Source organism: Gavia stellata, chromosome 10 (assembly GCF_030936135.1).
Source record: "Gavia stellata isolate bGavSte3 chromosome 10, bGavSte3.hap2, whole genome shotgun sequence".
In the NCBI taxonomy this organism is placed as follows: Eukaryota; Metazoa; Chordata; class Aves; order Gaviiformes; family Gaviidae; genus Gavia; species Gavia stellata.
The window spans coordinates 25059705-25071925 of record NC_082603.1 but is presented as its reverse complement, the minus strand read 5'-3'; the positions used below and the strand labels follow the sequence as shown (position 1 = coordinate 25071925).

At 44.4% G+C, this 12221-nt stretch overlaps 1 protein-coding gene across 4 annotated transcripts in view; it reads right to left on the bottom strand.

Moving 5' to 3' along the window:
- The window catches only part of RNF220 (ring finger protein 220), a 225741-nt gene that overhangs the window by 44519 nt on the left and 169001 nt on the right, over positions 1-12221 (bottom strand). For 3 of the 4 annotated variants that reach the window (XM_059821814.1, XM_059821815.1, XM_059821817.1), the window contains 2 exons: positions 4074-4195; positions 2904-3036 (listed from right to left, as the gene is read on the bottom strand). In XM_059821814.1, the coding sequence (XP_059677797.1) occupies positions 2904-3036; positions 4074-4195 (255 nt within the window). The remainder of the gene's footprint in view (positions 1-2903; positions 3037-4073; positions 4196-12221) is intronic. The other variant, XM_059821816.1, reaches the window with a different exon arrangement.

The window sequence follows — 12221 nt, the reverse complement described above, 5'->3', positions numbered from 1 at the left end:
GCTCCCCCTTTGCGCAGCTGTGACATCTCCTCAAAGCAACACACGATTAAAAACTAAATTAATGAGACACACGGACATCTATTTTCCCCTCCAGTTTTATGTATTTCCCCCATGTCATCTCTTTAGACACTGGTGACAACCCTGTAGCCTGGCAAAGGCTGTCTGGCATTATAAAAGGCCTTTGATTTCCACATCACTGCTACTTCTCAGCAAAGGGAACAGAGCCAAACACAAAGCCTCGGGTGATGGGGGTTAACGAGGGCCTTGCCAACTCCAGACAAAGCAGTTTTAAGCATTAGAAAGCATCTCCAAAACGTTGTGCTGTGCTTCAGGGCTGTAAATTAAGAATTCTGTCCCTAAAACAATGCAAGATCCAACACTGGCAGAGAAAGGAAAAAGACAGTCACCTTAAGGTTACCTGAGAGCGCAGAAAGCAGGCCTGACTGATGGAGACCTCTGAATGTCAGCAGCCAGAGACAATACAAGAACCACAAAAGGGAGCATGAAAAAGCGTAACTTGCTTAAAAAGAAATACAATTGGCCAACTATGGGAGATCATTCCAGCTTTGCTTTGGCTTCCCAAATTTTACAGAAACTTCTTGCACAGAGTAGGTAGGTACCCTGCAGATATTACATGGTCATCCCAAAATACTAGATAGAAAATTGGTGGCAAAAAGTTCCCGTTTAGGGAAGAGGACACCTCTCTAGAGGAGAGTGTCAGCTGTTGAAACCAGCTACCAGCAGAGGTGTGCTCCAGAGGAAGAAGGGCAAGGAGAAACGCATGTGCTAAGGACCTGCCAGCTGCTCAGGTGGAGTAATTTCTTCAGCAGTGGCTCTGCCACCAAAAACTGCACAGAGAGGATGCTCCTCACTACAAATGCTAACATGGAGGTTCCTGTGCTTTCGAGCTGATCTGCAGACACCTTTCATCCAGCACCACAAAGGGAAGGAGCCTGATCCAAAAGCCTTCCCATCAGGGTCATTATGCAAAGTTTCAGAACTGCATCTAGTTGTGCTCTACTCTTCCCCTAGTCTTCTGATTCTTTGCTGGATCTGTTCATGTAACTAAACACTCTTGAGGAAAAGAGGAGACAGACCCCATACTTCCTGATGGAAGCAAAGCTATTTCTAAGCATGAAATACAGAAGCACCTGTCCATGCGTGTGCAGCCATCTAGCAGAGGTTACAGCCCTGACCATTGCTAGAATCTGTCTAACCTCTGGTGGAGGAAAGCAGCTGATCTATATAACGCAAACTAACACATTTGAGAATTCCTCAAAATCTGGAAGAAAATGCAACAAGGAGCAAGTGCTTTGCATTTACACAGCCTAATCACATCCATTACATACATTTTGTCCACCTGAAGCCTCATTCCAAAGAGGGTCTCCACAAAACTGAAGCAATATGAAAAGTTCAGATCACACTTCAGTGAGTTAGCTCAAAACCAACCAGGAATGTTAACCAGGTGAAGACAGCACAATGTCCACACCAAAGGAAGCAGAAGATTGTGCTCCCCTCTAACTCAGGTGTTCGGCGGGGGTGAAGGAAGAAACTATGCGTGCACAAAAAAGGGCAGAAATGAACTGAGTAGCTTTTTCTAATCAGGACTAGCAGTGACAACAATAGAGGCACACAGACATCCCATGCTTCCCCACTACAGATTGTAGTAACTATACTACACAAACATAGTCTAAGGCCCTACATGGTCTCATCAGACCTCTACCTGGAATCATGTACAGACTCAACTCTCCATGCGGGCACAAAAAAGTTAAGGTAGGTAAGGCTACAGACACAGGAAGCGACAGTGTGAGCTTTACTGGGTAGCCTTTAAAACCTGAAGATGCTGCTCCTTCACCTCTGTACTCCTGATCATCTGCTCTGCTACAACCCAGCTACAATTTAATTTCAGAGGAAGGTAAGAGCAGATCAGGAGTGCCAGGTTGTCAGTGAGCACATGGCTGGCTTTTAAGTCCAGCTCCCTTACGTATTAGCTTTTCCTCTTGAGATATTTTAAATTAAAATCCATGCTGATATACAAAGAGATCACATCCCATCCTCTTTATTGAACAGAGGGAGCCAGCATTCCTCCTCTCATTAGGCATGCGCTACATGGATTGCTTGTGAGAGACTCTCCTTAGTGCCAGAGGTTCATGCCAACGAACATTTAGTAAATGCTCCTCTTCAAGGCCAAAGGGCTGAGTGTAAGAAAGGGGCCAGGTTTCTAGCTAAAATTACATTCACCAATAAAGCTCATGAGAGGTCAAATTTTGCCATAACTCACTCTCTCCTCAGTAACTGATTTCCCTGTCGCTGGGGAAGGAGCAAAAGAAGAAGGAAAAATAAAATGTGTTTGTCTGGAAGCCCTAAGGGCTTGCAGTGCTGGAGGTGCAGAGCAGGTTCCTGGATTCTCATTTATCAACCTTAAAAGGGATGGAGTGATAAATGCACAACTGGTCCTTTAATATTTTATGCAGGTGCTAAAGCGACTTAGCTGTCACCTTCAATACATCACCAGAGGCTGATACACCAGCTTTCGTCACTCCAGGCTGGGAATTTTTACAATTTCATTTCTATTTCCCTCTCTTCACATATCTCCACGTATTTCTTACTATGTGTAACATATAAAAAGCTATTTTCCCCAAATGATCTACCCATTCCTACTCATTCCCTCTTCAGCCACATTTCTCAAGCAAGAAATAACACCACACTGTTAAAGATTTGCACAAATTTTGACTCTCATCATTCGAGAGAGGCAGAAAACTGAAATCACTTTACATTCTGGCAAAGGCTGAAGGTCCCGCCCTTTGCAAAAGGCAAATCTCTAGGTGCCTCCCTTTAAAGATAGACAATGATCAACTTTCACAGCAGAATGATTTACAAAGGCCCCCAAAACACTGGCGCACCTCGAAATCCTCCCTCCAGGAGAGTAGTAGCCCGTATCCTCTTCTGCCCGCACCACTCGTACTCTTCAAAGCGGTTCCCGTTCTCGTTCTCGATGTCCACGGAGTCATCCTCAGTCATGCATGAACCTTCTCTCTGCACGGGGTAAAGCAGGGGCAGAGTGTTGAGATGTATGAAATAGCAATTTGGGATTAGTAACTCAGGGTGGGATGGAGAAGAAAAGCTGGACTGTTCCCAGGACAGCTAAGTATAGAGCAGACAGCAGCATCTACTCCCGCCCCCATTCCCAGTGATCTAAATCTAGAAGTAAATGGGTGCTGGAAGAACTTGACAAGCTTAAAATCAAAACAAGCTGCAAGGTTCATAATTTTTAAACATGGAAATTTAAGCTCTAGTTCCTACAACAATGCTGGCGTGCATTTCAACATGAACGTGCATTCCCCTACCTTGCATGCACAATTCCCCTATCATGTAAACCACAGATTCCTTCAACCCCCAGCAGGAATGTTCTCCTAGAGCGTATTTTTTGGAGCACACGGATTAAAAGACACCTCTCTTTACACCATGCAACTCTTGAGGCAACAAGAATGAATTTGTTATCATCTCCATTGTGGGCTTTTCCTGAGAAACAAGCACAGAAAGCCCTATGACACAACTCCCTCCCCTAGGGCTTGTTCCTCCTTCTTCCTTGCTGTCTTTGGGATGAACAGCAAGAGAATGGTTCTGCTCAAATGCACTTCCTGGAGTAAGACGGTTTTGCAACATTCACAAATGCCAGTCTGTTACAGAAGAACCCAACAAAAAAATAATTCCAATGTTGTTAAAGGCAGAGATCAGAAAGAACTCTTCTTGCTGTGCTACATAGGAAGTGCGAAGTCCTACAAAAAGCTTCATAAACTTCAATAGCTCTACCTTTACAGTCTACAACTTAAGAGTTCAATAACAGTGAAAGGGTGCATGAAGTAAAAAAGTTATGAATGCAACACAGGAGAAAAACCCAGAAGAATCCATCTTTCAAGACAAAGAGAAGTGACTACAGTTCTTAGGGAGACATCGTTAGCATTGCCTGCAAGCTCAGCAATGTTAGTTTTTGCCCCATGTTAGGTCAACTGCAGACAAAGCTGGAAGTAGGGAGAAGGGAATGGCAGCTGGTGATCCTGCTGCGCCTCTACCTTTGCAAGGCATTGTTCCACATGCCTACTCATCTCCTCCTCGGATCCTGACAGAGGTCGGCTGCAGAGGGGACATACCTGCCCTTCGTCTTGCTTCCTCCGTTTCATTTTTCCAATCCGAGCTGCATGGAGAAACCAGGGAAAGAAAACAAAACAAAAAAAAAAAAAGGAAGACATGTCAAGTTTGTAGATCCACTCTTCTCTCTATTTGCTCAGCTCCAAATAATAAACCCTGGGTAGAGCTGGTATGATTTCATGAGAAAATCCCGTTGCAACTCCCTATTCTGATCTCGGTAAACAGTACAGAGACTGTTTGTTACTCAGCACTTTCCAGATTAAACCTGTAACCTGTGGCTGAGTACAGCCTGATTTCAGAAAGGCAACTACTCACAATTTAATAACTAGGAGAGGGAATATCTGCTGCACATCCCCGGGTAAGTTATTCAAATGGTTAAATACTTTCTCTTGGAAGCCTGAAATTGTTTCTAAAGTTGAGTGATCAAGCCACTGAATCCTGTTCTGGATTTTGCCTTCTAACTCCCAAGACCCATCCACTAACACACCTATTCCCTATACAGGAACTTGCTTAGACCATAGAAGGATGATGTAACAGTCACTTCCAGGACCACAAAGCCTCCGGTACACCATGAATAATTCCTTCCCAGAACAACATGAACAAATCAGAGCAACATCTTAGTAGCAGGTAACATTTGTGGAAAGATCTTTGTTGTGATAAACACAGCACCTATGCTAGATAGCTTCTGCCTCTCTCCGTTATTTTTATTTCACCATTTTCATGTAGAGGAAAACTGGGGGCTACACTGCCTTCTTGAGGGCATGCTCTGGGAAACAAACATGTTAGGAATCACGATGATTAGAAAAAGCAGCCAAGGTAGCCCATTGCTTAATCTAATCTCTGGTTAATTTGAGCCATCATTTAATGTGATCAAAACATGTGGAACCAAATAATTTGCATTAAAAAGAACTTCTGTCCTTTATTATGATGGCTTTAGGCAGGTATTACTGAATAACTCAATCACTGGCTGCAGGAAAGTCGCTGTTGAATTAATAAGGAAGGTCAAAATTCTGAATGAGAGGCAAGGAAAAGCCCAAGGAAAGCCCATGTGATAATGAGAGATGACACCACCAAAAAGCTGCGTTAGCCAGAAATCGTTACTGACATTGTAAGCACTGCAGCACACCCCGAAAGCCTTCATGCCTGAATACTGTGGGATCAACACCTCCCTGCAGCCAATGAGTCAGAGAAAGCTGCTGGAATGACAGGAAGAGAAGGACTGAGGTACAGGTAAGTTTCTGTCAATCGTTTTCTAAAGCGCATCAATTCATAACTCACTTGGTTATGTGGATGCACTAAAGTTTCACCTGAACAACCAACACAGACCTGAAAGCCCTCTTTCAGGGCTTTCCAGTTGCCTTCCCTAGACTCAGGACTCTCTGGGTTAGGATATGCTTTCCTGGGTTAGGATATGCTTTCCACAATCCAGAATTAGGAATATTCACCATCCCCTACACTCTGTGATGCTCCAGGATTAAGACGACTTCAAATTATTCCCTAAGCACTGCTTTTCCTCACTGAACGAGACAGATTTGTAGGAAAACTCCCTCCAAAACAAATCTTCCCTCCTGCCATCATGAAAAGGCTTCTGCAAATGTGATATTCCTAGAATAAGAGACAGCAACTTCAGACCATGAGAGCGTTTTTGAGACCTGGCACTTTGAACAACAGAAACTGTCAAATAAATGCACACCACTTTTGTCAGTCATCTAAATTTCATCTACTGAAGCTCCACAACCCTTTCTTGTGCTGGGTACACCACACTGACAGCTCCACAGCCCACCTGCCTCTCCACACACTTCAGGTACTTCAATATTCCTACTGGGATATTTTAACAGTTTCCCTTCTATTTTGTCTGCTTAAATCTGTTATTTTACCTATACTGTCAGCTCCAGAACGTAAACAGCTTGACTTCCAGTCAATACAGAAGCAAACATCAGGAAGTGTTATTGCTAATTTCATTGTGCCCAGATGAATTATGTTCCACTTTTAAATAAAACAATGACCCCCCAAATGTCTTTTGTGTTCTCACTGCTTCCTGAACCCCAAAACGCTATCCCTCCTCCCCCTTCAACATCATCCAGCCCTGTTATCAGAAGTAGTCAGAGTTAAGCCATGCTCTTTCTGGTTTGTACTTCAGTGCACAAGAGACTTCTGAAGTTCTGGTTTAGTGAATACCTATATCCTCCAGTACGGCTCTTTCGCATAAGTTTAGGATGCTCTTTCCTTGCCTTGCTAGCTCTGCGGAGCCAGCACGAAATAGGGGAGAAGGCTGGAATCGGACATGACTTGAGCATTCTCCAGCAAACACCGATCCGACTAGAGGAAAACACAGGAACAAAGCTTTCTCTATCCTGATTGCAGACACATCTTTCTCTCACCTCATCCTGTTTTTAAACAGGGAAACATAGGGAAGGAGCAGTTTAATTATTCTGGTAGGACTCTCCGTGGCCAATCAATTCAGCTAAGTCAGTCTGCCTGCAAGTTTATTAGTATTTTTAACTTTGTTACTGCCATCCTCCAGTCCATGTAACAGTGATAAAAGGAAGACAACTTGTTTTAGGTTTTGCACTGATAAACTCTTGAGACCATTTTGCCAGAACAAGCACCTGATCTACTGTTGAAACATTAGTGCAGAGCTGGGAACAGAATCCCACTCTGCTCCAGCTCCACGTAAGACTCAGCAGACAGCCCCTATCTTGGCTCATTTACCTCCGCCAAGAAGCAGCCCTTTAAGTTCTCGTGCCACAAGTGAAAAAGCCACTGGAAGAAAGAGGTGTTGAAAACAAATCCCCCTGCCATTTTCATTCTGTGGTCATTAGCAGCGGCAGTGTTGTGCCCACAAAGGCCCAGGGTGCCCCTGGTGACAGCAGAAACTGAAAGGAAATGCTGCAGCCTAGAAAGCACATCCCGAGCAGCACTGTCCCTACCCGACACAACACACAGCCCAGCTATCACTTCCAATCAGCGCAGAAGGGACGGAGCGGCCCCAAAGGCAGGGGGTGATTGTGGTGCTGTCCCGAAGGGGAGCAGCTCAAAAGAACACGCAAGTGAGACCACAGGATTGTTAATTAGTGTTGATAGATGCGATCATTTCTAATTAGCTCACTAATCCCTCTTCCCCTCGCTTCTGTCACAGGAGCATGGGGGCGGGGGGGGGGGGGGGGGGGAAGCCATTCCCTGTTGTAATTCAGGAAGATAAAAACGCAGCCAGCGGAGAACTGGATGCAAGAAGAGGACGGAGCTCACAGAAGGAGGTTTTTGCACAATGCTAACCCATTCTTATCTCTGACTGAACAAAGACTCTGTAGTTATTATTCCAGCCTTCTGCCAGGAGGTGAGGAGTTCACTAATTTTTATTAGCATTAATAATTATTATTAGGCCATCAGAGGGCTTCCAGCACCTTTGAGGCCTCACTTTTAACAGATGTACATTACCCTACACACTGCTCCTGCTGCACGTGCATGTTCTCCCTGAGGTTACACTAAACCATTGGGCACCCAGGGAGTTTAAGTGACCATAACGTATGAATGAGAAAGCAGTACATGGAAGCGAGCAAGAATCTGAACCCTCTGCAAGGGCTGGGGTCTCAGTTATGGTCTCTGACTTAAGAGCTGTGCTGGCTAAAGGAGCTGCTCTTCCCTTTCCTAATACGGGGTCTTTTCAGACTACACAAGGCGAGGAGCTGCTTGCACTAGAGGAGGAGCCAAACTGCACTTGACAAAGCCTCTGCTGCTAAGGGTACATGGCCCCTGCCTTCCACAGGCGCAGACAGAAAGAGCCAGCCCACCCCTGCCCACAGACATCGCTTCCAAGAAACCAAGGATTTTTTCCTCACAAAGGGCTCTCCCCATCAAGGCTAAACCTTATTAATGCCTGAAGATCACGTTATGCTCTAGCCCAGCAAAACTTCCTGAGAGAAAAGCTAATGGGTTTTAGCTTTCACTGGTACTCCCCTCCCCAAGCAAAAATTCACCTTCAGGACAGGGCACTAATTACCTCAGAAGTGCTCTCGCATAGCATCTAGCAGTGGACACTATACAAACCTCTACCGCAGCATCAAAGGAGATGATTAAGTTACTAGCAATATCTCTTATGATTCCCTCCACCAGTTTGAGTGGTCCCCCGAGTGCCATGCAGACATCATTAGCAGCTCCTGCAATGGCAGGCCAATCAAATTAAGTGGAAACATTTTTGTCTCCTTTCCAGTGAAAATCATCCAGCTTTAGTCCTCACCCACCCATCAGCTACAAAAGCACACGACATGCTGGCGGTGATTCAACAACAAACTGCGCAGCAACCACCTCCACGGAGGTCTGCCCAGAGAGGCAGGCTTATGGTCACCACCAATACAGGAATCAGCTTCTCAGGCAGTTGCAAAAGGAGCTTTGTAAGAACCTATTTTACAACTCTACTGAGAATGTCAACTTTGCAAATACCCCTAAATTTGAATCAAAGATATTCAAGCACAAGAGTTAGCACGTCCTCTCTGCAAATCTACTAGAGGGGTCTTGAGGAGTGGTTATACCTATTTTTATTAGGCTTACCACAAAAAGCTTCTGTGGCTGATCAACTTATTCAAGAGCATCTGATCCAAGGGAACAAAGGCAGCAATGGCAGAGCACAAAAAAACATCTCAAGAAAAAGCTAAAGCAAGAAAACAGATGGTCAAGAATGAGTCTGTTTCAGACCTTATGTACAATTTGCTGCTCATCTGCCTGAGAGAGAACACTAAGGGCCAAATTCACAGAAGGGTCTCAGTGGGGCTTTCACATTTGCATGGCCAAACTTCCACATAGATGATTTTCAGCAACCTTCAATCTGACACTATTCTCCGAAGTTGGCACATACTTAACCTGCTGAATCCATGTTCTGATACACTAACCCATAACTTTGTGCCTCTAATTTTGAATGACTACCTAACCTGCTCTGCACTGCTAAACTCCGTAAGCATCAATTTACAGGGTGGCTTAAAGTTTCCCGTTTGGCAACACTGGAAATAAGGCAAATGAAAGAAATGCCTTCTTTATCACATGGGTTCGCCAGGAATCAGCACCTCATACTCCTGTGTTCACAAGGACACAACCTCTCTGAAGTGAGTTTAGCACAGGTGAGAGGTGCAAGATTAACTCACTGAGGCTGACAGGAAAGTTCAGATACAAACACTCAACCGAGAGTCTAGCAGACAGAACATTAATCTCCTGCTCCAGACCTTGCAAATGCATTCACCTTACTTACAGTTCAATTTAAGCCAAAGGTTTGACTTACAGAATTAAAATTCTGGACTGTCAGGTACCTGTGAACCATGTAACTATCAGCACCTAATCATGTTGCAGCCAGGCCAACAGCAGCTCACAGAAGACATCGCCCTCTCTACCTTCTCTTTCCTTAGCTCTTGTTGCTGTTTCCCAACTGACCACAACAGGATGGAACACACTGAGGAGATCTGACATGACTTGGGCACAGAAAGCCTGGGCAGCCAAGATTTGAGTCAAGGACTATGTGGGAGAAGAGCAAACACTGTGGGCCCCTTTTTATGGGGGGGAGTTTCCAGAAGTTATTCTGGAACTCATCTGGTAAGAAGCTTGACAAAGATACCAAGATAAACTGGTTACAACAGTTAACTGTTGATTCAACAATATTGAAAACTACACTTAAAACATAATAAAAACAAATTAAATAAATGCAGTCTATCTGTCAAAGAAAAATCTTCTATATCCTAAGTTTCTTCAGTGTGTCAATAAGACTATGAAACAAAAAGTCAGATGTCTTTGGACAAGTCCTACATAATTTCTGTCAAAGTAAACTAACGGGGATAAGGAAACCATTCTCACAGAACAAGCCATAAAGTTGTGTGATTGATTACAAGCTCATTAAAACACATAGGCATTTTTTTCCCAAAGCACTCGAAGTGTTCTTCATCTGGAGTAATACTGCTTAAATAACTGTTTAACAATAATGTGGCAAAGCTTATGAATACCACAAAGTTATTTTAGTGCAAACAAGCATGGAGGAGGAAACAAGAAAGCAGGCTGAGTTCAGTGGTCACAAAGTCACATGCATAGAAAGGAGCATTATAACCCACCCAACAGTCCGGCTGGAGGCTAATCTAACAGCATAGGACTGAACCAGGCATCGCTACAGGTATGTTCTGGGAACAGCAGTAATCAGTGACATAAAAAGCTAAGGTTGTGAGGAACCAGTTCTGATCTAGTTTGACCTTCTTTGTGACCCAAAGCCAAAGCATTTCAGCTAACATTTCTGCATCCAGCTCCCTAACATCTGGACCTAGCACTGTTAGGGTGTACAACAGAACGGATATACACCTGTGTTATAAGGGCATTATAGAAATTAACCAAATGTCCTCATTTGGAACATGGCTGTTAGTTCTGCTCACTGTACCCCAAAAAGTATATACAAAAAGAGTGAAAGATTCAGCAAAACCAATGCAAACACTGTACAAAACTAGCAGCCTCCTTTTAGATGATGAGCCCAGGTTCACGAAAACATCCAAGAACCAAGCCCAAGAGGAGTTCCTAGATCGCAGTCTACACAGATTGGGCTGCAGCCCTACTTCAGGCTAAAGTCAAAAGCATAAAGCACTACTGAGCCAGTTCAGCAGAGCACGCTGTCATCAAGAGCTTTCATTCATACTGAAGGACTCTACAACACCAAGAACTTCACAAGCTGGCTCAGACTTTTTTTTTTTTAAAATTTAAAATGAGGCAACTGCACATTGTTGGCCTGAAAAAAGGTGGAAGGTGGGAGCTTAGCCTCAGCTATCCAAAAATGATAAAGAAACAGTTTGACACCACTGACTCCAGAGACCTGTGTCACACAAAACAAGTCAGAGCAATACCTCAGTGCATTTCAGCCATTTGAAGTCTCTGTGTCAGGAAAAGGGTCTACCTGCCACCACTGGCAGCTCACTGCACTCATCTAGGAGCGCACCTGCCAGCAGTTACCTGTAATTGATGCAAGACAACTCATCTCTTTGTTGTATGACTTAACAGAATTTCAAGAGTTCACAGGTTTTTGGCCCTCAGGGTCGTTGTTTAAAAATCTCCCAGCTAGCTCTGAATTCAGTTATGTGTAACTTAAAGTTATTGGGTCAGTAACTTAATACTACTTCTATTTGCCTAAGACTATGCTAAACATGTAGCACTTAAAATTCAAGCAAACTATTTTGGTATCAGTGCACTCTAAAACCTTTTGCTATTTTGTAAAAGTAACTCTATCTTCTTCTAAACAAACTGCATCAGCACAATGTCACTGGTGTTATCTTGAACCATCATGGCAGGAAGCCCAAAATTAACAAGCCTCCTGATAGCCCGAACAACCAAATTTTGACTAAATGGTGCATATTAGACCCGCTATAAGCAATGCAAAATCAGATGACAGAATATTGTTACTATTTAAATGGTAAGTTCTGACTTCTCGGAACTTTGGGAAAAGAATTTCAACTTCTTCAGCTCAAGCTAAAAAAAAGTGTACTTTCAGCTTTTTTTCTGATTTACAAACACACAGATGGGACCTTCTCTCTGAAATAAAGTGACCTCTGATTTGTTTTTTAAATACCCAGACACTTTTCACTAGAAATATTTGTTTACTCGTTGTTAGGAACACCAAGAAACACAACAACAGAAGTAATGCACCAGCATCTGTGGGTTTGAGAGAAGAAAAAAAACAACCCAAAACATGACGTCAGATGCGCGGACGCTCAGACTGCTGGTTTGAAAGTTTACTGCAAGATTCTGCCATGTGAGCCGCCAAAGCCCAGCAGCCCGGCCCCGTAATTTAAAATACAGGATTCAGGGCCTACTTATGAACTCGCTGGAGGGCCCCCAGCAGTGAGAACTGCCTCGCCCGGGACGGACGCGGAGGGTTTCACTCTGGCGCACCCCGTGCCCCGGCAGCTGCACGTCGAGGCCCAGGCGAGGCAGGTCGCAGCTCCCGGCCTGCGGGGAGGTTCACGCAACTCGGCCCAACTCTGGAAAGTTTTCTGGGAAAGGGGCGGCACGGGAGGAGGCCCGGAGGGGCGGGGGCAGCCCGGGGCGCCGCGCGGGACCGC